The sequence below is a fragment of the Carcharodon carcharias genome, chromosome 12 (genome assembly GCF_017639515.1).
Source record: "Carcharodon carcharias isolate sCarCar2 chromosome 12, sCarCar2.pri, whole genome shotgun sequence".
NCBI lineage: Eukaryota > Metazoa > Chordata > Chondrichthyes > Lamniformes > Lamnidae > Carcharodon > Carcharodon carcharias.
This window is the reverse complement of record NC_054478.1, coordinates 140,468,212-140,493,096: the sequence shown is the minus strand read 5'-3', so window position 1 is coordinate 140,493,096 and position 24,885 is coordinate 140,468,212. Positions and strand designations below refer to the sequence as shown.

The window sequence follows — 24,885 nt, the reverse complement described above, 5'->3', positions numbered from 1 at the left end:
CCTATTTCAATTCCCCCACCCCACCCCCACTAGGGCTATCTGTACCTTGCTCATCCTGCTTTCTACCCTTAATTAGCACATTCCTTAGATAATATCACCACCTTCAACACCTCTTTGTCCTTTTGGTTATCTCCACCTATCACTGACCCTCTATCCAGCTCTTCTTGTCCCACCTCCCCTTAAACCAGCTTATATTTCACCTCTTTTCTATTTTTACTTAGTTCTGTTGAAGGGTCATTCGGACTCGAAACGTTAACTCTGTTCCTCTCCGCAGCTGCTGCCAGACCTGCTGAGTTTTTCCAGGTATTTTTGTTTTTGGTGATGAGGCAATGACGTGCGTCACCAGGCGGTGACATCATGAGCGACGGCGCCATGACGTCGATGGTCCTCCCAGGGTCACGCCCATAGGGCGGTGACGATCTGGGGGGATGGCGCAATGACGAGTGGATCCGAGGATGACGCACGACGGGGATGACGCAAAGACGTACGGGCATGCGCGCCTTCCGTTGTTGTTGTTGAAGGATCGACGGCGACGGAGAAGCCGAGAGCCAGAGAAGGTAGGAAACAGAATCAACCCTCATAAACCCGGGGGGGGGGATGGAGAGTCGACCCTCATAATAAACCGGGGGGGGGGGGGGGGGGGGAGAATAAATCCGGCGGGGGGAGAGAATAAATCCGGGGGTGGGGGGGGTGGGGAGAGAGAGAATAAACCCGGGGGTGGGGGGGGGGTGGTGGGGGAGAGATTAAACCTGGTCGAGGGGGGGAGACAAAATACGCCCAAGGGGGAGTAAGGCCTGTCTTGGGAAGGGGGAGCGCGGGGTGTCTGGGGAGGAGGGAGCGCGGGGTGACCGGGGAGTGGGGAGCGCGGGGTGACCGGGGAGTGGGGAGCACGGGGTGTCCGGGGAGGAGGGAGCGCGGGGATCCAGGGTGTGGGGAGTGTGTGGTGTCCTGGGAGGGGGAGTGCCATCTGGCACCCAGACCTTTGACCCCGTGAGGTAATGGTGGTATCTGTGACTCCCTGCCTGCCCTCACTGTGTGAATCAGCCCCTCCTGGATCCATGTGTAATGAGCTGAACAGCGCAGGATGGTGCCTGCCCAGCTATCCCATCCCCAGCGGAAATCATTCCCGCTTCCGTGCCTGCCGCTGGAGTCGGACTCCAGGACGGAAGATTCCGGCCATTATCTCCAACAGGTCCTTGGGAAATGAGAAAAGCTTCTGTTTCTGAAATACGGGGATTTTATTATGTGGTATAGCCGAACAAATCTCACTGAAAACTCCTGAAAAATAATTGAGCATATATTTGTAGTATCTGAAATCCATTCATTTTACTTTCTCTCCACACATTTTAACAAGTGAGCTGAGGGTGTTTGGAGCCGGGAGATTTCGGGGATTGGCTGTCAGTTTTTCCATTCCATTCAGTGCTACTCTGTGGCCAAGAGATGAACAGGGTATTGGCTTCCGAGACACTGCATCACCCAATAGTGCTGCTGGGAACTGAGAGAATTACTTTAACCCTACCACCCCAACCCAATCCTAACGGCGCTGGATTCAATCGTCAGTGAGCGCTGTCGCTCGTCTCCACGGCCACAACCCCGCCAGAGGGAGGCGTTGTCCGTCTGGGTGCTCAGGGGAGGGCTCACTTGTAAAAAGGTGCCTCAATCTTTCTTCCTCTTAGCTTGGCCTCTCACCCTTCGTCGACAGAACAAGCAGCACTTGATCACCAAGAAGAGAAGCAGCAACACCATGGCAACAAGAGCCGCCATGACATCAAGGCAGTGGTATTGGATCCAGTTGTAATCGTGAGCTGCAGGTCGTAAATGTTTGGCTCCTCCGTGCCTCATCACATACTCCACCCAGTAGGCCGAGAGCTCCAGGGACTCCATTGAGCGGTCCTTGTAGATGGAAGACATCTTCATGATGGCTTCCTTGTATCTGAAAGAGAACGTCATTTTTTGGAAAAATATACTTTATGCATAAAATATCTGAGAGAACATTACAAAACATTTCTAAATGGCCATCAAGTTTTCCACATAGATCACAAGGTGCTTCAATACAAACAATGAACATTACAGACATTTCAACATGCTCGTTACAGTCAGACAGTGCAATGGTATTCAAGTTATCGACACAGATCATGTTGCACTCTGAGGTGCTTCAACACAATTGTGATACATGCAATATTCATTGCATACGCTCAATGTGAGTCATACAACCCGAGGTTTCTATACAATTCCCAGCCCCTCGGTGCACTATGGCAGAAAGGCCTTAGACAGAGACCTTTCCCCATTGCACCTTTGCGGCAGCTGCCCCAAACTTTAGTGCGTCCCTCAGCACGTAGTCCTGGACCTTGGAATGTGCCAGTCTGCAACACTCGGCCGGGAACAACTCTTTGCACTGGAAGACCAACAAGTTTCGGGCAGACCAAAGAGCGTCTTTCACCGAGTTGATGATCCTCCAGCTGCAGTTGATGTTTGTCTCGGTGTGTGTCCCTGGGAATAACCCGTAGAGCACAGAGTCCTGTGTCACAGAACTGCTCGGGATCAACCTCGACAAAAACCACTGCATCTCTCTCCAGACCTTGTTTAGAAAGGCACATTCCACAAGGAGATGAACAACGGTCTCTACCCCACCACAGCCATCTCGAGGGCGGTGTGCGGAGGGGTTGAGACTCCTGGCGTGTAGGAAGGATCTGATGGGGAGGGCCTTACTCACCTCCAGTCAAGCTACGTCTTGGTGCTTGTTGGAAAGTTCTGGTGATGAGGCATTCTGCCAAATGACTTTGACAGTCTGCTTGGGGAACCATCCCACAGGATCCACCATCTCCTTTTCCCTCAGGGCCTCTAAGACGTTACGTGCTGACCACTGCCTGATAGACTTGTAGTCAAATGTGTTTCTCTGCATTAGTTTTTCCACGAGGGATAGGTGATACGGCACGGTCCAACTAATTGGAGCGTTCCACGGCAGCATGGCCAGACCCATCCTTCGCAACACCTCAGCAAGTAGTGACACTTGGTGTTTGTGTACCGAGGGTCTATGCACAGCTTGTTACAGCCGCACACAAAGGTGGCCATCAGTATGAGGGCGATGTTGGGCACGTTTTTTCCCCCTTTCCCTAGAGGCTTGTACATCACAATCCATTTTCAACCTCCACATAAAGCGAAAGATGGCTCGGGTGATCGACATCGCACAGGAGTGAGGAATGGGCCAGACCTGCACCATGTACAGCAACACCAAAAGTGCCTCACACCTGATGACCAGGTTCTTACCCATAATGGAGAGGGAGTGTCACTCCCACATGCACAGTTTTTGTTTCACCATAGCCACTCGCTCCTTCCAGTTTCTAACGCATGCCTCGGTCCCTCCGAACCATATCCCCAGCACCTTCAGTCTGTCAGCCCTGATGGTGAAGGAGACAAAGGATCGGTCAGCCCAGTTCCCAAAGAACATGGCCTCGCTCTTCCCACGATTTACCTTGGGCTCCCGAGGCCAGTTGGAACCGTTTGCAGATGTGGATCAGTCTGCACACCGACAGCAGATCCGAGCAGAAGACAGTGACGTCGTCCATGTGCAGGGAGGCTTTAACCTGAGTGCCTCCCCTGCCTGGGATTGTCACTCGTCTTATGCCCGGATCCTTCCTGATGGTCTCGGCAAAGGGTTCTATGTAACACACAAACTGGACAGGCAAGAGAGGGCAGCCCTGCCTGACTCCAGATTTAATTGGAAAGCTATCTGATTCCCACCCATTGATTGAAACTGCGCTACTGATGTTAGTGCAGAGCTGTTGGATCCAGTTGTGGATTCCCTTCCCAAACCCCATTTTGGAGAGCACATCCACCATGTAGGTGTGCGATATTCTGTCAAATGCTTTCTCCTGATCCAGGCTGATGAGGCCGGTGTCCACACCCCTGTCCCGTACATTGGCAATTGTATCCCTGAGTAGCGTGAGGCTGTCAGATATCTTCCTGCCAGGTACAGCGCAGGTCTGGTCAGGGTGGATCACCAACTGAGGATGACCTTGGACAGAATATTATAGTTCACATTCAACAGTGAGATGGGTCACCAATTTCTAATTTCCTCCCTTTCCCCCTTCTGCTTGTAGATGAGGGTGATGATGCCTTTCCTCATGGATTCTGACATGCTGCCGGCCAGAAGCATACTCTCATACACTTCTAGCAGGTCTGGGCCGATCCAGTCCCACAGAGCCGAATACAACTCAGCCGGTAAGCCGTTGCTCACGGGAGTTTTACTTTTCTCGAAGGACTCAAGGGTCTTAGTGAGATTGTCAGGAGTTAGCGGTTTGTCCAGGATCTCCCGTGTTCTGTCGTTTAAGACCTCTGTGATAGAGCACAGGAAGGACTGGGAGCCTGTGCTGTCTGTGGGCTTCACGTCATACAATCTAGCATAAAAAGATTTGCTGATCCTCAAAATGTCGGATTGCGATGATTTACTGAGCCGTCTTCTTCCTTCAGGCTGCTGATCACAGAGCTCTCTCTGTGTACCTTTTGGAAGAAGAAACGTGAGCATGTTTCATCCTGGTGTAACTAAGACTGCTCTACCTACTTCAGTGCTTCCCTGGTGTGAACAGTAGGAGGACCGGAATGGATCCTCTTGGTGCAGCTTTATTGACGTGCTTACCAGTTCCAAAGGTGCATGTGCAAGCCAAGGCAAGTGTTTCACTTCTCCATACTGACACTACAGTGAGAAGTGCACCCTAGATGTACATCGGAATCGCTAGACCAATGTTCTTCTGCCACAAGATAAAACCAGAAAATGCTAGAACCCTCAGCAGGTCAGGCAATCACCAGCATTGATTTGATCAGCAAGTAGGCCTCCTGTTTGGCCGCTTCCACGGTGACCATCCTATTCAGAGGGATCTGGAATGCACTGCCTGAGAATGTGGTGGAGACGGGGTCAATTGAGGCCTTCCAAAGGGAATTGAGTCCATCTTCTGGAAAGGGAGAAAGCTTCAGGACCACAGGAAAATGGCAGGGGAATGGCACTGGGCAAATTGCTCCTTTTTAAGAGGACCAGCACAGGCCTGATGGGCCAAAGGGCCTTCTTCTGGGCTGCAACCGTTCCATGGTTCTAAATTGGCTGCTATACTTCCTAGCCCACAACAGCGAGCATACTTAGAAAACATTTTCTATCGGGCAGAAAGCGCTTTGGGCTGTAAAGGAAGCTGCATAAATACCTTATAACAGACACGTGGATAGATCTCCCTTTTCTCTGCTTCGCTCCGGCTTTTAAAACAAGACGAAAGGATTTGGAAGATGCCACCCACCTTGAAGCTGTGTGAACCTCACTCACCTGCTGTCGTTGATAACCAAGCTTAGTGCGTCCCTCAGATCCCGAGAGCTGGTATCTTTTAAACTCAAGACAATGCCAGCTCCACGATCCTTTATGCGCTCTGCATTGTCTGCCTGGTCGGAAAACAACGGCAGTAAGACCATTGGCACAGCACTGCAGATAGCCTCGTAGACTCCATGCGACCCGCCGTGTGTCAGGAAAGCGCGCATTTTGGGATGCCCTAGTTCACAGAACATGGGATAAGAATAAAGGTTAATTTCCTGCGATCCAAGTTGCCTTCAGCAAGGTATGTAAGTGCTGGGAGATTATCCATAAGAAATCCCTCAAGAGACTTCTGTTTGAAAAAGGGTCTCCTCTGTGACAATGGGGGCTTTCGCGTTATTTTGTCCTTTTTGCCTCTAAACACCAACAGTGTTTCCTGCTTAAAAACAAAAAACTGCGGATGCTGGAAATCCAAAACAAAAACAGAAACAGAAACACCTGGAAAAACTCAGCAGGTCTGGCAGCATCGTCGGAGAAGAGCACAGTTGACGTTTCGAGTCCTCATGACCCTTCAACAGAACTAAGTAAAAATAGGAAAGGGGTGAAATATAAGCTGGTTTAAGAGGGTGGGGGGTTGGTATTTGTTGGGACAAGCAGCCAGTGATAGGTGGAGGTAACCAAAAGATGTCACAGACAAAAGAACAAAGAGGTGTTGAAGGTGGTGATATTATCTAAAGGAATGTGCTAATTAAGAGTAGAAGACAGGATAGATAAGATTCAGATACCTCTTGTGGGGGTGGGGCAATACTAAAAGGTAGAAATAAACAATGAGTGGAAGTACATTTGAAAATAATGGAATAGGTGGGAAAAGAAAAATCTACATAAATTATTGGAAAAAACAAATTGGAGGAGGAAGAAACGGGAAGGGGCTGGGGATGGAGGAGTGAGTTCAAGATCTAAAATTTTTGAACTCAATATTCAGTCCGGAAGGCTGTAAAGTGCCTAGTCGGAAGATTAGGTGCTGTTCCTCCAGTTTGCGTTGAGCTTCACTGGAACGATGCAGCAGACCAAGGACAGACATGTGGGCAAGAGAGCAGGGTGGAGTGTTGAAATGGCAAGCGACAGGGAAGTTTGGGTCATGCTTGTGGACAGACCGAAGGTGTTCTGCAAAGCGGTCACCCAGTCTGTGTTTGGTCTCTCCAATGTAGAGGAAACTGTATTGGGAGCAACGAATGCAGTACACTAAGTTGAGGGAAGTGCAAGTGAAATGCAGCTTCACTTGAAAGGAGTGTTTGGGCCCTTAGATGGTGAGGAGAGAGGAAGGGAAGGGGCAGGTGTTGCATCTTCTGCGTTTGCATGGGGAGGTGCCATGGGAGGGGGTTGAGGAGCAGGGGGTGATGGAGGAGTAGACCAGGGTGTCCCAGAGGGAACGATCTCTACGGAATGCCGCCGGGGTGGGGGTGGGCGGGTGAAGGGAAGATGTGTTTGGTGGTGGCATCATGTTGGAGTTGGCGGAAATGGCGAAGGATGATCCTTTGAATGCAGAGGCTGGTGGGGGTATAAGTGAGGACAAGGGGGACCCTATCATGTTTGTGGGAGGGTGGAGAAGGCGGGTGCGTGGGAGATGGGCCGGACACGGTTGAGGGCCCTGTCAACTACTGTGGGTGGAAAACCTCGGTTAATGAAGAAGGAGGACATGTCAGAGGAACTGTTTTTGATAGTAGCATCATCAGAACAGATGCGACGGAGGCGAAGGAACTGAGAGAATGGGATGGGGTCCTTACAGGAAGCGGGGTGTGAGGAGCTGTAGTCGAGGTGGCTGTGGGAGTCGGTAGGCTTGTAATGGATATTGGTGGACAGTCCAACACCAGAAATTGAGACAGAGAGGTCAAGGAAGAGAAGGGAAGTGTCAGAGATGGACCATGTGAAAATGATGCAGGGGTGGAGATTGGAAGCAAAATTAATAAATTTTTCCGGGTCCCGACGAGAGCATGAAGCAGCTCCGAAGTAATCATCGATGTACCGGAGAAAGAGTTGTGGGAGGGGGCCGGAGTAAGACTGGAACAAGGAATGTTCCACATACCTCATAAATAGACAGGCATAGCTGGGGCCCATGCAGGTAACCATAGCCACACCTTTTATTTGGAGGACGTGAGACGAGTTTAAGGAGAAATTGTTTAGTGTGAGAACAAGTTCAGTCAGACGGAGGAGAGTAGTGGTAGATGGGGATTGTTCGGACCTCTGTTCGAGGAAGAAGCTGAGAGCCTTCAGACCATCCTGGTGGGGGATGGAGGTGTAGAGCAATTGGACGTCCATGGTGAAGAGGAGGCGGTTGGGGCCAGGGAACTGGAAGTTGTTGATGTGACGTAAGGTGTCAGAGGAATCACGGATGTAGGTGGGAAGGGACTGGACAAGGGGAGAGAGAAAGGAGTCAAGATAGCGAGAAATGAGTTCCGTGGGGCAGGAATAGGCCGACACGATCGGTCTGCCGGGACAGTCCTGTTTGTGGATTTTGGGTAGGAGATAGAAGTGGGCCGTCCGAGGTTGGGCGACTATCAGGTTGGAAGCTGTGGAAGGAGATCTCCAGAGGAAATGAGGTCAGTGACAGTCCTGGAAACAATGGCTTGATGTTCAACACCTGCCCCTTCACTTCTCCTCACTGTCCAAGGGCCCAAACACTCATTTCAATTGAAGCAGCATTTCACTTGCACTTCCCTCAACTTAGTGTACTGTATTCGTTGCTCCCAATGCAGTTTCCTCTACATTGGAGAGACCAAATGCAGATTGGGTGACCGCTTTGCAGAGCACCTTTGGTCTGTCCGCAAGTATTACCCGGACCTCCCTGGTGCTTGCCATTTCAACACCCCACCCTGCTCTCATGCCCACATGTCCGTCCTTGGTCTGCTGCATTATTCCAGTGAAGCTCAACGCAAACTGGAGGAACAGCACCTCCTCTTCCGACTAGGCACTTTACAGCCTTCTGAACTGAATATTGAGTTCAACAATTTTAGATCTTGAACTCTCTCCTCCATCCCCCAGCCCTTCCCGTTTCTTCCCCCTCCTTTTTGTTTTTTCCAATAATTTATATAGATTTTTCTTTTCCCACCTTTTTCCATTATTTTTAAATGTATTTCCACCCATTGTTTATTTCTACCTTTTAGTATTCCCCCACCCCCACAAGAGCTATCTGAACCTTATCTGTCCTGTCTTCTACTCTTATTTAGCACATTCCTTTAGATAATATCACCACCTTCAACACCTCTTTGTTCTTTCATCTGTGACATCTTTTGGTTATCTCCTCCTATCACTGGCTGCTTGTCCCAACAAAACCCACCCCCTTTAAACCAGCTTATATTTCACCCCTTTCCTATTGTTATTTAGTTCTGTTGAAGGGTCATGAGGACTCAAAACGTCAACTGTACTCTTCTCCGCTGATGCTGCTAGACCTGATGAGTTTTTCCAGGTATTTCTGTTTTTGATTTTGTTTAGTGTTTCCTGCTTTTTGATTTCAATTCTGCCAACCGGGTTTAACCAGAGTTATTTTAGTGTGGAGAGTCTGGCCCTTTCTCTGTGCGCTGAATCTGGAAAGGTCGAGAACGATTCCCATGCTCACCGTGCACGGGGTAGGGGAGTAGGGGTGGTTGTGTGGGCGTGACGGTTGTTTGTTAGGAGGGCGGTTGTGTGTTGGGGGCGGTTGTGTGTAGTGGGGGGCGGTTGTGTGTGGGGGGGCTAGTTGTGTATGGGGGAGCGATTGTGTGGGGGGGGTGCGGTTGTGTGGGGGGTGGTTGTGTGGGGGATGTGCGAGAGGGTTGTTCTGTGGTGGGTGTGAGGGGGGTGGTGTGTGGATATTTGGGAGGTGATTGTGTAGGTGGGGTGGTTGTGTCGGGGGGTTGGTTGTGTGTGGCGGGGGTGGTTGTGTGGTGGGGTTGGTTGTCTGTGGGGGGTTGGTTGTGTGGGGATGTGTGGGCGTGGTTGTAGGGGTGTTGGATGTGTGGAGGGGTTGTGTGGGGGGTCTGTTTGGGGGGTGGTTGTGTGGGGGCGGTGGCTGTATTGTGGGGTTTGGTTTTGTTGGGGGGGTTGGTTGTGGGGGTGTGGGGCTTGTGTGAGAGGGGTGGTTGTATGGGGGTGGGACTTGTGTGGGGACGTGGTTGTGTTGGGGGGCTGGTTGAGTTGGGGGTTTGGTTGTGTGGGTGTGGTGGTTGTTGGGGAGGTAGTTGTGTTTAGGGTTGTTGGGGGGGGGTGGTTATGTGTGAGGGGGTTGTTGGGGAGTGGTGGTTGTGTTGGGAGGGTGGTGGTGTGAGAGGGGTGGTTGTGTTTGGGGGATGGTTGTTGGAGGGGTTGTTGTGGGGGCTGGTTGTGTTTGGGGGGGGTGGTTGTGATCGGGGGTGTGGTTGTGTTGGGGGGGGGTTGTGTGTGTTGGGGGGTGGTTGTGTTGGGGGGGGGCTGGTGGTTGTTGGGGTGGTTTGTATGTGTCGGGGGGGGTTTCTCAGTGCATCCGAAGAGCTGCCAGCAAGGACCCCAAACTCCTCGGTCTCCGGGCTGTGTGTAAATTCTGGCCACCCCCCGTCCCGTGGGTTGCAGGGGCTGCAAAAGGTGCCCCAAAGCTGTCGAAGTAAAACCTTGAGGCCTCCCTTTCAAGCTCACAGGCTCCTCACTTGATCGGGTGCCGAGCCCGAGGCCTCTGATCCCTCACGCAGCCAGGGTACATCGGCAGGGTAATGGGCTGGGCGTGTACCGCTGCTGCACCACTTGGGCTGTCCCTCAGAAGGAGACACAAATGGGTCGTTACCTGAAGAGGGAAAATTTGCAGGGCTGTAGGAGAAAGGAGCTGGACGAGGCGAGAGAGAGCCCAGCACTGATATGATGGGCTGAATGGCCTCCTTCTCCACTGTAACTATTCCACGAGTCTATGAGGGCACTGGGGAATGGTGGCGGTTCAGAGGAAGGCCCAAAAAACAGGAGGACACTGGACAAGGAAGCCCTTTAAAGGTGCAAGGATCAGAAAGTATTTACACCTGAATTTCCTCCCTAAGAAATTCTCCTGTGTTGTATATTTCTTTCTTTATTAATTTACAGACTTGGGCGTCGCTGGCTAGACCAGCATTTGTTACCTGTCCCTAATTGCCTCTTGAGAAGGTGGTGGTGAGCTGCCTCCTTGAACTGCTGCAGTCCCATGTGGTGTAGGTACACCCACAGTGCTGTTAGGGAGGGAGTTCCAGGATTTTGACCCAGCGACAGTGAAGGAACGGCGATATATTTCCAAGCCACACATCATCCTGACTTGTGTGGCTTGGAGGGGAACTTCCAGGCGGTGGTGGTGTTCCCATCTTTCTGCTGCCCTTGTCCTACTAGATGGTAGCGGTCATGGGTTTCGAAGGTGCTGCTGAAGGAGGCTTACACCGGTGAGGTTAGTGAGGAAATCTACCCTTCCAAGGAGTGGACTAAATGTGATAAAATATGGCAGATACCACTGCAGAGAAGGCCAGGTCTTAGTGTCTAGTTTAACAACGTTACTGTAAATCTCAATTTGTCACAATCAGGTATTGCCAAACTCGTGTATTCTGACTGGGAAGTGGACAGGGACCTCATACTGGCTGGGTGGGGTTACTGCTTGCATTTTCTACCACCCTACCAGAATCAACACACGTTGCTCTCTCACCCAGTAGATCATTTTGTGGCAGCCATTTCATCAGCTTGGTATTTGATGCCAGCGTCGAAGGTTTTTCTCCAACGTATCTCCAAAGGACCTATCACCAAAGAGACAACATTCCAATAATCAGTTGCCAGATCAACCTCAGTTCAGCGGGTAGCACTTTTGCCTCGGAGTCAGAAGGTTCTAGGTTCAAGTCCCAGGATTCAAGCACAAAATATTCAAGTCTGACTTCCCTGTGCAGCACTAAGGGTGTGGCTGCACTGTTGGAGATACTGCCTTTCAAATGAGACATTAAATCCAAGGTCTCTTCTGCCTGCTGAGGTGAATGTAAAAAATCCCATGGCAATGTGTCAAAGAACAACAGGGAAGTCTCACTGGTGTCCTGGTCAATATATATCCGTCAACAAACATCATTAAAACATATAATCTGGCCATTATTGCATTGCTGTTCATGGGAGCTTGCTGTGTGCAAATTGGCTGCTGTGTTTTCTATATTACAACAGTGACTACACTTCAAAAGTAGGTCATTGGCTGTAAAGCACTTTGAAACATCCTGAGGTCACGCTATATGAATGTAAGTGATTTTATTTGCACCCCTCATCTGTCCCTACCCAATTCAGTGCATTATTTTGGGTAAATCCACACAAATTCTCCAGTTGTGACCTTTGAAGCTATAACATTGAGCAGCAGACTTCTGACAAGTTTCAGTCAACATTCAAATGAATCTTCACAGGTAATTTCTTAAAGGCTGCATTACAATACAAAGCAGATTATCTGTGTAATGTTTGGAAATAGTACCAAGACACTGTCATCATATTTTCCTCTGTGACAATTAGAATGAAGACGTAGGTGGGAGTAAACAAGGTGAGTGGAAAGCGGTACCAAAATTTCAGGATTACTAGGCACATACAGCCTTCCATCCTCATTGAGTTTGAGAAGAGTTTCTCCATGAGCACATGATCAATCCTCTGTCATTTTAAACACCCTTCTATCTTCTAAATACAAGGAACTGCACGCCATGTTTATTCAGCTCATTGTCATAATGCATCCTGCCAAAGGCATTCCTCCTCCCCCTTCAGATATTTCATGCCCTAAGAGGGTGTTGGCGACCATGGACTTCCCTTGGATTGGTCCATGATGATGTTTGGCAAAGTACGGCAGTGGTTCATCATTGACTTCTGCAGTATAGCTGACCACCTCCTGTGGCCATCTAGCCCTGAAGTGGGACTTGGACCCAGAGTTGCTGGCCTAGAGGTAGGGACGCTGCCAATGCATCTCAAGACCTCCTCATCCAAATCTGCCATCCCTTCTCCCTCCATTACTGCATCTATTCTCTTCAACCACTGTCTGTGGTTGACCCTTAGCTTTCCCTCCACCTTCTCTCCCCTGACTCTGCACTTGCCTAAAAACTGACCACCACCAATATCTCAGTTCTGATGAAAGGCCATCAGTCTGAAACATTAACACTGCTTTTTCTGTCCGCAGGCCTGAGTGTTTCCTGTATTACCTGTGTGCAAAATGGTGTTGCTTTGTTGCTGTTCCAAAGCTGGTTCTAATGCCGAAGGTATTCACAAAAACTAATCCAGACTGTCTTGGCACTAAAGTCCGGTTAAAACCATGCGTGTAAAAATGATAGAGCGTTTAGCAGGAAGAAGACACAAAAGGAAGGGAGTTCAGGATTCAAAGTCAGGCCTGGAATTAGCATTGTTGAAGGCAAATCACTACAGCCCTGATCAAAACAATATTGCCTTGTCATCAGTCCCATGTTATGGGGTGCATTAGTGCATCAGGACCTGGAGGAGATGGCTGCCCAAAAGCATAAAGGGCGTTAAGTTGTATAAGCTAGATCGACTACAACTAACCTTGAATGGTGAGGCTTTGCTTGAAGGCCATTATGTGTTAAAACATGGATGTACTCTGGGGGAGAGAGAGGGGCTAATTGGATAGCTCCTTCAAAGAGCCATGCATGATGGGCCAAATGGGCTGCTTCTGTACTGGCTCGTTTTATGGCCTAGGTTTTCCAGCTCTGCTGTGACAGGGGCCCCATTGCCGGGAGTGTGGCAGGCCGGCCAAAAGGCCATTGGGTGGGACCGGATGATCCCCAGCAGTGGGCTGGAAAATCTCACCCTATGAGAGTGTGCTCTTTGCTCCTCTTGGGGTGCGTGCTCTCCCCAGGTTCTGTGATTTCTTCCAGATCGCTCCCAATAGACCTGACAGATAAAGACCCCTCGACTATGTTTCCCAATCCTTCTGGTCCATATAGATACAAAGCTGCAGAAGGAAGGGTTTTAATATGTGAAGCTTATGTGAAGCTGCAATGAATGGACACCTGATACTGCATTTAGCTAACGTTAATCTATTGTTCGAATGTTCGTCGCCACCTCGATCTGGAATCACCTTCTGAGGAATTTGACCCAGTGCTTCTGCAACCAGATTGGCTGTTGCGATTGGCATGCCTGACATCATTGACCCTAAGGAGAAGATCACAGCTCCATGTTCTCCAGAACTGTTCATAAATTCTTCTAAATCCTGCAGAGAAACAAAAAGGAGAGCAAGATGAATAAATGGTCGTTTGGTGGTACAGAACTTCCATGTTGCTGAATTAAGGTACACGTCGAAGTTTTCGTCGTGCGTTCATCAGGAAACTCGCAAGAATGCCAACATAAGGGGGAAAACAACGATTTATACTGTATGTGAAGAGAGTGCTGATTGGGTGGAGACGTTGTCTTGGAGAATGCACCAATGAAAGTGACTAACAGTTAACTGCCAACCATTGCTTGAAATTTAAACCAGGCAGCATGAGCTTGATTGGCCAAGACATTGCCCTGAGGATTGAGTCAGCGAATGGCTGTCACTTATTTTGTTTAGCTGAAAATTTTCCCTTATGTTGGCATTCTTGCAAGTGTCCTGATGAGTGCAAGATGTAAAGCTTTGACATGTCTCTTTTTTCAGTATTACTCACTATGAGTATTTAAATATGAGTGACTGAAATGCTGGCTCGTGACAATTAGGTCTAATTATGTTGATTATTTATGGTTGATCCAGGAAACTTTACTTATGCCAAGATGGACGATGATGAAACAGTGATTTATGGGATCTGTTGTTGACACTATCCACAAGGAGGTGATATAAATAATGTTGTGGAATATCCTGTAAATCAGAAGCTGCAAGTGAGAGTATTCATATTTCCACACCCTCCTGATGCCAAGTTACACACAAATTTCCTGCCAATTTCATTGGCATAAACCAGAACATAAAAATGGGTGTAGCTTGGTATAAGTGGCCAGTGTGGTTTGGACATTTTTGGAACATAACCAATGGGCCTTCAGAGTGTTGGAGTGAAGAACTATAAAAGTGGGGGGCAAAGAATATCCGCCAGACTAAGGCTGGGGAGAACGTAAGAAATAGAAGCATGAGTAGGCCATTCAGCCCCTTAAAAACCCACCTCCTTGTGGATTGTGCCTTTGCATAGAAGGTCTGGAGAGAGATGCAGTGGTTTTTGTCGAGGTTCATCCCGAGCAGTTCTGTGACACAGGACTCAGTGCTCTACGGGCTGTTCCCAGGGACACACACCGAGACAAACATCAAATGCAGCTGGAGGATCACCAAATCGGTGAAAGACGCTCTTTGGTCTGTCCGAAACTTGTTGGTCTTCCAGTGCAAAGAGTTGTCCCAGACCGAGTGTTGCTGACTGGCACATTCCAAGGTCCAGGACTACATGCTGAAGGACGCACTAAAGCTTGGGGCAGCCGCCGTAAAGGCGCAGTGGGGAAAGGTCGCTGTCTATGACCTTTCAGCCATAGTGCACAGAGGGGCTGGGAATTGTATAGAAACCTCGGGTTGTATGACTCACATTGAATGTATGCAGTGAATGCTAAAGGTATCATAGTAGTATTGAAGCACCTCAGAGAGCAACATGATGTATTTTGTCAACTTAAAAGACCATTGCATTTTGTGTAACGACCATTTTGAAATGTCCTTATTATTGTATTGAAGCACCTCAGAGTGCAACAGGATCAACCAGTAGATAATCCGAATATCATTGCACTTTCTGTAACAACCATTTTGAAATGTTTTGTAATGTTCTTTTAGACATTTTATTAACAAAGTATATTTTTGCAAAGCAAAATTCAGCCCCTCAAGCCTGCTCCATCAATCAGTACAATCATGGCTGGTGTTCTAATCTACCTGAACTCCACTTTCCCACCCACTCCCCATATTTCTTGATTTCCATGAGAGATCAAATAATCTGTCTATCCCAGCCCTAGATATTCTCAAAGATGGAGCATCCACAAACCAAATCCAATGATTCGCAGCCCGTGCAGTGAAGGAATTTCCCCTCATCTCAGCTCAAATGATCGAGCCCACTTATCCTGAATCTGTTCCCCAGCCAGGGCAAACAACCTGGCAGTGCATGATGACTGTCAGGCAGCTCTCTATCGGTGTGCTTTTCAATTCAGTCAGTCAAATGACTCAGCAGAAAATCCTCCATTGCCTCCGACTTTTCCTTTGTGCTGGTGGCTGCTGCTGATTGACAGGAGAAGCTGCCAGGAGGGGAGGACTTTACCCCCTTCTGCCCAATAAGGACTGCAGGCCTCTCCATGAAGTTAGAGGCTGATCAGACCTTCAGCATTGCTCCCACACAAACCCTCCACCCCCGGCACCACGTTCCAGCACTCATGTGCAGCCAGGAAGTGGGCATGGACAGAGCTGGCAGAGGCTTTGAATGAGACATCCTTTGTTCTCATGATGGTTCCACAGTGTTGCAAGAAATTCAATGACTTGACCAGGGCAGGGAAAGTAAGGTACTCCCCTTTCTGCTTCACTCACTGTAGGCCCCACACTTAATAAGCTCATAAGAACTCAAGAAGTAGGAGCATGGGAGAAGGCCATTCGGCCCCTCGCGCCTGCTGCACCTTTCAATGAAAATACGGTTGATCTTTGACCAATTCCTTTGACATGACTGGGTCAAAATCCTGGAACTTCCTTCCTAACAGCACCGTGGTTGTACCTACACCACGTGGGCCGCAGCGGTTCAAGGAGGCGACTCACTGCCATCTTCTCAAGGGCAATTAGGGATGGGCAATCATTGTTGGCCCAGCCAGCGATGCCCACACACGAATCAATAATCAAAAAAATAGATCCAGGCTACTCCCAATCTACTTTATTGCGATATCATATATCAGCACTCAGGGTTACATTAAGTACAACATCTAACTAACAAATCGACCTAAGTCAAATGTCACTGAGCAACAAAATCTCAAATATAAGATGGTGGCAATGATACTTTGATAATGCTTCAGGTGTAAAGGGAAGTTACAGAGCACAATAAGAAGTGGATCAGTGTCCGTCAATACATAGATAAATTACCAAAGAGCAAGTTTGGAAATGAAAATAGCACTGACTAAATATACTGAATTAAATAAAAGCAAAAAATGCTGGAAAAGCTCAGCAGTTCTGGGTGCAGCTGTGGAAAGAGAGAAACAGTTAATGTTTCAAATCTGTATGACTTCTTCAGCTCTGAAAGAAGAGTCATGCTGGGCTTGAAAGGTTAACTCTGTTTCTCTCTCCATAGATGCTGCCAGACCTGCTGAGTTTTTCCAGCATTTTGTGCTTTTACTTCAGATTTCCAGCATGTGCAGTATTTTCCTTTTCTCTTGCTGATTTAATAGATGGCATATTCAAATGACCTACCGCCTCAAATAATTAGTAATTATGTCAGCTTACTTGTGCTTCAAGTTCCAATGGACCATATATTTATCATTTAATGTCCCTACCATTGCTAACATCAATGTTTATTCTCTCTTTCCATTTACACCAGTCTTGTCCATACCTGTGGTAAGGGTTTCCTGTCCTTGCAGTTAATGCCTCCAACCAGCACCATATTTGGCATCAGAGGTCTCGGATACTCGAGCGTGAAGTCGTACCTCAGCAGCCAGATGGAAGTTTGACTCAGCAGCTGGACCAGTGTCACATCTCTCTGAAGGAACCTCTGGGCCAGCTCTTCAAAAGGTGAATATATGAACCAGCACAACAGTGGCTCCAGTAAGCTGAGCAGTACATTTTTCATCCTTTGCAGGAAGGTCATCCGATCGGTGTTCCCTGACAAAATCCTTGGCACGTAGGAGAGCGGCCGGGGGCATTGCATGGCTAAATTATCCAAGCCGCAAGGCAGCCACCGCAGCAGATTGATCGTGGGCAGCGAGAGGTTCTCTGCAATAATAGTGCCACAGGGGACAGAAGGGTCAGTCAGTAAAGCGTCATACTTCTCTTCAGCCAGCTCCTTCATGAGCTCCGTGTTAAACAGCAGATGCTTGCAGATGCTGTGCAAGAACTGACTGATTTTATTCACATGCTGCAAGGTTTTATGAACCCTCTGGTAGAATGTTCCGCTGTAAAAACCCATCTCTGTTACGTTCTCGTATAACTCGTTCACCTCAGCTTTGCTGAAAGCAATGGAAAACGTTTTGCTGCTGTAGTTGGAGGAGGGGGTGATCAGCAAGTTGTTTTCAGGATAGACCACCATAACCTTATGCCCTCTTCCATGGAGTTCCTTGAGTAGAATTTGCATGCTCAGCCAGTGGCTCCCATCAGTTGGAATAACCAGCAGCTTTCCACCTCCAGTGGGACCCCAGAAACATTGCAGACAAGCCAGCAGACATCCCAGCTGGTAGGTCAAAGCCATCTCTTGTGCAGTTTCTCAAATCCCTCTGTGGCAGGCTCAGTAACAGAGTCCAGCCTGAGCTCTCAGCAGTTATATATTGCCTACTGAAAATCCGTTAAAGTACGATTAACAGAGTCTGTGACTTCTGAGCTATTAATATTTAACACGACAGACACAATCACTTAATCACATTATCTCAGTTAATATGTTTAACCTTTGCTGAGCTGGATAGCTCAGTTGACAATCGCAGGGTGCAGTAATCTGATGTGTTAAGAAAATTGTTATAATGGGAGATCACATGATCTTGGTATCCAATAGCAGAGTATTGACGGCTACCTCAGTAGTCAGTGGTCTTTAGTTTAGAGTCTGTAATGTAGAGACAGAGATGGAGTTGTAAGCACACAGGTATAGCTGCTGAGTTCCTTTGAAAATAAGCAGAATGTGTTTCTTCTAAGAACTGTCTACTGAGCAACTCTGTCTATGGTACCAACTGAGTCATCCCGGAACAAGTATGCAACCCAGAATCTTAAGTCCCAGCAGACCAGTGACTAGGATGGAACACAGGGTCACAGCTTTGATCCCCATATAGGCCATTGATATTCCAACTCAATCATTAGGGGGCACTCCTTAGGGAGTGGGAACAAGAGACCTGTATGGCATGTTGTCTTCCTGCAGGCAGGGTGCCCATGCTGGGACCTCAACTATTCTCCATGTTTACTAATGGCTCAGGTGATAGGACAGAAAGTCACATAAGCAAATTTGCCACTGACACAAAGGTATGCAGCAATGGAGTGCTGCTTTGGGCTGCAATTGATTGCTTATGTTGGAGTTTGGTGAGAAAGGGACTTTTAAGGGTTAATTTCTATCCAAAGTCTAGTCTTTTTTTAATTTAGCGACTAGCTACAAGTTGCTCTTTGAGCTGAGATGGTGAGTTTTAGTCCAGCTTTAAAACGGGTGAAACGGGCTCTGCTTGCAGCTGCAGCTAGTTAATTATTTAACTAGTTTAAACAGATATTCAGAAGCTAGATCCAGATTGCATGACAGTGGATAATATTTAAGTAACGAATGTATGCATCGTAACAGTTAATAGTTCCTTCCTGGTGCAAAAACACAAGAGGAAAAGCAGCCCAACTGTGGCTAACAAAAGAAATTAAAGCAAGTATTAGATCCAAAGAGGATTCATATAAATTTTCTAGAAAAAGTAGCAAGCCTGAGGATTGGGAGCAGTTTAGAATTCAGCAAAGGAGGACCAAGAGATTGATTAAGAAGGCAAAAATACAGTATGAAAGTAAACTTGCAAGGAACATAAAAGTGGACTGTAAAAGATTCTATGAGTAAGGAAAAAGAAAAAGATTAGTGAAGACAAATGTAGGTCCCTTACAGTTCGAAACGAGAGAATTTACAATAGAGATCAAGGAAATGGCAGATCAATTAAGCAACTACTTTAGTTCTGTCTTCAGGGAGGAAGACACAAATAACTCCCCAGAAATGCTAGGGAACCGAGGGTTTGGCGAGAAGGAAGAATTGAAGGAAATTAGTATCACTAAAACAAAAGCGCTGGAGAAATTAATGGGACTGAAAGCTGATAAATCCCCAGGGCCTGATAATCTACATCCCAGGGTACTAAAGGAGGTGACCATGGGAATAGTGGATGCATTGGTTGTCATCTTCCAAAATTCTGTAGATTCTGGAACAGTCCCAGCAGATTGGAGGGTGGCAAATGTAACACTGTTTAAAAAAGGAGAGAGAGAGAAAACAGGGAATTACAGACTGGTTAGCCTAACATCAGTAGCAGGGAAAATGCTAGAGTCTGTTATAAAGGATGTGATAATTAGAAAATATCAACATGATTAGACTAAGTTAACATGGATTTATTAAAGGGAAATCATGTTTAACAAACATACTGTATTTTTTGAGGATGTAACTAGCTGAATAGATAAGGCAGAACCAGAGGATGTGGTGTATTTGGATTTTCAGAAAGCTTTTGATAAAGTCCCACATAAGACATTAGTGTGCAAAATTAAAGCACATAGGATTGGGGGTGATATCTTGGCATGGATTGAGAATTGGTTAGCAGACAGGAAATAGAGTGTAGGAATGAATGGGTCTTTTTCACAATGGCAGGTGGTGACTAGTGGGGTACTGCAGAGATCAGTGCACGGCCCCCAGCTATTCACAATATATATCAGTGATTTGGATGGGGGAACCAAATGTAATATTTCCAAGTTTACTGACTACATGAAACTTGTGGGAATGTAAGTGGCGAGGCTGTTAAGAGGCTTCAAGGTGATTCAGACAAGTTGAGTGAGTGGGCAAATACATGGCAGATGCAGTATAAAGTGGATAAATGTGAAGTTAGCCACTTCGATAGGAAAAACAGAATGACAGTATTATTTAAATGATGATAGATTGGGAAATGTTGATGTACAAAGGGACCTGGGTGTCCTTGTAAAACAATCACTGAAAGGAAGCATGCAGGTGCAGCAAACATCTAAGAAGACAAATGATCTGTTGACCTTCATTGTGAGAGGACTTGAGTACAGGAGCAAGGGTGTCTTACTGCAGCTGTACAGCGCCTTGGTGAGACCATACCTGGAATATTGTGTGCAATTTTGGTCTCCTTACCTAAGAAAGGATATACTTGCCATAGGGGGAGTGCAGTGAACTGATTCCTGGGATGGCAGGATTGTCGTATGATGAGAGATTGGGTCGACTAGGCCTGTATTCACTGGAGTTTAGAAGAATGAGAGGTGATCTAATTAAAACGTATAAAATTCTGACAGGGATGGACAGACTGGATGCAGGGATGATGTTTCCTTTGGCTGGGGGTGTCTAGAACAAGGGGTCACAGTCTTAAGATATGGGGTAGTCCATTTAGGGCTGAGGTGAGTAGAAACTTCTTCACTCAGAGTGTGGTGAACCTGTGGAATTCTCTACCATAGGAGGCTGGGGAGGCCAAGTCACTGAATATATTTAAGAAGGAAAAGATAGATTTCTGGACTCTAATGGCACCAAGGGATATGGGGAGAGAACGGGAATGTGGCGTTGAGATAGAGGATCAGCCATGATCATATTGAATGGCAGAGCAGGCTTGAAAGACCTACTCCTGCTCTTATTTTCTATGTTTTTATTGTGTGCAATGTAGATAGAAGCATAACATTACAAAGAGATATGAACAGATTAAATGAACAGGAGAAAAAAAATCAGTGACCATTGGATTTGCATGTAAGCAAATGTGAGGTCACCCACTTTGGAACTAAAAAGATCAGAACAAGGGACTTTCTAACTGGTAAAAATCTAGAAACAGTGAAGGTCTAAAGAGACTTGGGGCACTATCGTCACAGATTTGCCCAAAGTGCGGTAGTGGGCAGGAAAAAAGTCGTTTCAGCTGCCTGTCACAGTGACCGTATCGTCCCATTCCCACCTCATTATTTATGTAGCCACAGGAAACACGCCCGCTCGCTGGCGGGCAGCCTCCAATTCGCTTCTCACGCCGTAACCTCACTGCTTCCTCACTCCGGGCGCCATGTTTAAACTGCAGCCGCGTGCACACCTCCCAGTGCTTGCAGCCCAGGAGGGCTCTGGTGAATACATGGCCCTAAAATTCAGTGACACATCCCTGGGACACCTGGACACCGTGGAGACCCGCCACGATGTCGTCTACCCCCCAGCTCTGGCCGGAGGAGGCCCATCAGTCTCACCACTCCGGCTTGGAAGGAGGTGGCAAAGGTGGGCAGTGCCAACGCGGCACACAAAGTGGTCGGCCATCCAGTGCACAAAACGGATGAGTGATCTCATCCGTGCTGCCAGGGTAAGACAACCACCTCATCACTCTAAACTCACACACTTACAAGCCCATCACACATTCACTGGCATCTCACTCACTGCCAACTCAAGGGACCTCACCACTCAGTCTCTCACAAGCACACCCTCACATCTCCATCTGGCCTTATCTCCTTTGGTGACAGCCTCCTCAGCCCTCACCATCTTGAGGCCACTTGCACAGATCGACATGTGCCCCCAGACACACCCTGGGATACCTTCCTTGCCCTGCACAGCCCTCATCCTGCCGCCTCTTCAGTTGCCTGAGGTCACTTCTCCCCCTTCCCCAAGCAAGCCCTAGCCCTGCAGCCGTTGATAAACCACACCCCACCTTACGGCTGGACTGGTAGGTAGAGACCTGCCCGTGAGCCCCCTTAAAATGTGACGGTGTCTGCGAAGCCTGGCGCTGATGGCTGTGAGAGCTGCCCGAAGCAAAGTAGGCAAACAAACCTCGAAGTTCCAAACAAAGTGCAGCTCGCCAGCTGAACGTCGTTTACATACAGTTGGGAAATAGGTCACCGGATGATCCAGCATGAGGAGGGGTGGGGATGTTTCCAGCGAGAAGGGTGTATAATGAGATGCTGAAGTAGTAGAATGACATTCCGGAGGTGGGGTGGTGGGAAACGCAGTCCGCCACTGACGGGTGGAGTGGACATTCGGCAAACCAGCTTAACCACGGCGTGATGCAGATTTTTGGCTTTCTCGTCATATTGTCCCCCCCAGCGGAGCCCCCTCATGCCTGTCAAAATTCCGGCCTTGGAGTCCAGGCATGGACAGATCATGAAAACTTGATAAGCAGCCTACCGGGGAGGGGGGAGTGCAGGGTGTCCGGGGAGGTGGAGTGCGGGGTGTCCGGGGAGGTGGAGTGCGGGGTGTCCGGGGAGGTGGAGTGCGGGGTGTCCGGGGAGGTGGAGTGCGGGGTGTCCGGGGAGGTGGAGTGCGGGGTGTCCGGGGAGGTGGAGTGCGGGGTGTCCGGGGAGGTGGAGTGCGGGGTGTCCGGGGAGGTGGAGTGCGGGGTGTCCGGGGAGGTGGAGTGCGGGGTGTCCGGGGAGGTGGAGTGCGGGGTGTCCGGGGAGGTGGAGTGCGGGGTGTCCGGGGAGGTGGAGTGCGGGGTGTCCGGGGAGGTGGAGTGCGGGGTGTCCGGGCAGGTGGAGTGCGGGGTGTCCGGGGAGGTGGAGTGCGGGGTGTCCGGGGAGGTGGAGTGCGGGGTGTCCGGGGAGGTGGAGTGCGGGGTGTCCGGGGAGGTGGAGTGCGGGGTGTCCGGGGAGGTGGAGTGCGGGGTGTCCTGGGAGGTGGAGTGCGGGGTGTCCGGGGAGGTGGAGTGCGGGGTGTCCGGGGAGGTGGAGTGCAGGGTGTCCGGGGAGGTGGAGTGCGGGGTGTCCGGGGAGGTGGAGTGCGGGGTGTCCGGGGAGGTGGAGTGCGGGGTGTCCGGGGAGGTGGAGTGCGGGGTGTCCGGGGAGGTGGAGTGCGGGGTGTCCGGGGAGGGGGGAATGCGGGGTGTCCGGGGAGGGGGGAATGCGGGGTGTCCGGGGAGGGGGGAATGCGGGGTGTCCGGGGAGGGGGGAATGCGGGGTGTCCGGGGAGGGGGGAACGCGGGGTGTCCGGGGAGGGGGGAACGCGGGGTGTCCGGGGAGGGGGGAACGCGGGGTGTCCGGGGAGGGGGGAATGCGGGGTGTCCGGGGAGGGTGAGTGCGGGGTGTCCGGGGAGGGGTGAGTGCGGGGTGTCCGGGGAGGGGTGAGTGCGGGGTGTCCGGGGAGGGGGGAGTGCGGGGTGTCCGGGGAGGGGGGAGTGCGGGGTGTCCGGGGAGGGGGGAGTGCGGGGTGTCCGGGGAGGGGGGAGTGCGGGGTGTCCGGGGAGGGGGGAGTGCGGGGTGTCCGGGGAGGGGGGAGTGCGGGGTGTCCGGGGAGGGGGGAGTGCGGGGTGTCCGGGGAGGGGGGAATGCGGGGTGTCCGGGGAGGGGGGAGTGCGGGGTGTCCGGGGAGGGGGGAGTGCGGGGTGTCCGGGGAGGGGGGCGTGCGGGGTGTCCGGGGAGGGGGGAGTGCGGGGTGTCCGGGGAGGGGGGAGTGCGGAGTGTCCGGGGAGGGGGGAGTGCGGAGTGTCCGGGGAGGGGGGAGTGCGGAGTGTCCGGGGAGGGGGGAGTGCGGAGTGTCCGGGGAGGGGGGAGTGCGGAGTGTCCGGGGAGGGGGGAGTGCGGAGTGTCCGGGGAGGGGGGAGGGGGGAGTGCGGAGTGTCCGGGGAGGGGGGAGTGCGGAGTGTCCGGGGAGGGGGGAGTGCGGAGTGTCCGGGGAGGGGGGAGTGCGGAGTGTCCGGGGAGGGGGGAGGGCGGAGTGCGGAGTGTCTGGGGAGGGGGGAGTGCGGGGTGTCTGGGGAGGGGGGAATGTGGGTGTCTGGGGAGGGGGGAGTGCGGGATGTCCGGGGAGGGGGGAGTGCGGGATGTCCGGGGAGGGGGGAGTGCGGGATGTCCGGGGAGGGGGGAGTGCGGGATGTCCGGGGAGGGGGGAGTGCGGGATGTCCGGGGAGGGGGGAGTGCGGGATGTCCGGGGAGGGGGGAGTGCGGGATGTCCGGGGAGGGGGGAGTGCGGGGTGTCCGGGGAGGGGGGAGTGCGGGGTGTCCGGGGAGGGGGAATGCGGGGTGTCTGGGGAGGGGGGGGGGAGTACAGGGTGTTGGGGGAGGGGGAAGTGCGGGGTGTCTGGGGAGTAGGGAGCGCGGGGTGTCGGGGGAGTGGGGAATGTGCGTGTCCAGGGAGGGGGAGTGCGGGGTGTCCGGAGAGTGGGGAGCACGGGGTGACCGGGGAGTGGGGAGCGCGGGGTGTCCGGGGGGGGAGGGAGCGCGGGGTGTCCGGGGGGGGGAGGGAGCGCGGGGTGACCGGGGAGTGGGGAGCACGGGGTGTCCGGGGAGTGGGGAGCACGGGGTGTCCGGGGAGGAGGGAGCGCGGGGTGACCGGGGAGTGGGGAGCGCGGGGTGACCGGGGCGTGGGGAGCATGGGGTGTCCAGGGAGGAGGGAGCGCGGGGATCCAGGGTGTGGGGAGTGTGTGGTGTCCTGGGAGGGGGAGTGCCATCTGGCACCCAGACCTTTGACCCCGTGAGGTAATGGTGGTATCTGTGACTCCCTGCCTGCCCTCACTGTGTGAATCAGCCCCTCCTGGATCCATGTGTAATGAGCTGAACAGCGCAGGATGGTGCCTGCCCAGCTATCCCATCCCCAGCGGAAATCATTCCCGCTTCCGTGCCTGCCGCTGGAGTCGGACTCCAGGACGGAAGATTCCGGCCATTATCTCCAACAGGTCCTTGGGAAATGAGAAAAGCTTCTGTTTCTGAAATACGGGGATTTTATTATGTGGTATAGCCGAACAAATCTCACTGAAAACTCCTGAAAAATAATTGAGCATATATTTGTAGTATCTGAAATCCATTCATTTTACTTTCTCTCCACACATTTTAACAAGTGAGCTGA

The 24,885-nt window shown here is 50.5% G+C and overlaps 1 protein-coding gene across 1 annotated transcript; it reads right to left on the bottom strand.

Moving 5' to 3' along the window:
• Positions 1-1,120: 1,120 nt before the first annotated feature.
• LOC121284738 (UDP-glucuronosyltransferase 1A1-like) lies at positions 1,121-17,628 on the bottom strand. The gene is made up of 6 exons (XM_041200289.1): positions 16,777-17,628; positions 13,341-13,472; positions 10,950-11,037; positions 5,309-5,528; positions 1,690-1,933; positions 1,121-1,222 (listed from the first exon to the last, which is right to left on the bottom strand). The coding sequence occupies exons 1-6, from the start codon at positions 17,626-17,628 to the stop codon at positions 1,121-1,123; spliced, it is 1,638 nt and encodes a 545-aa protein (XP_041056223.1).
• Between the last annotated feature and the right edge of the window lie 7,257 nt (positions 17,629-24,885).

What these genes read in the sequence shown, in the direction of transcription:
- LOC121284738 (XM_041200289.1), bottom strand. Translation starts at nt 17,628, where the DNA reads ATGGCTTTGACCTACCAGCTGGGATGTCTGCTGGCTTGTCTGCAATGT. An exon ending in ACAGGAAACCCTTACCACAG is followed by an intron (nt 13,473 to 16,776) that starts GTATGGACAAGA and finishes GTTTCTCTGCAG; the next exon opens with GATTTAGAAGAATTTATGAA. An exon ending in TGGGTCAAATTCCTCAGAAG is followed by an intron (nt 11,038 to 13,340) that starts GTGATTCCAGAT and finishes CTTTGGTGATAG; the next exon opens with GTCCTTTGGAGATACGTTGG.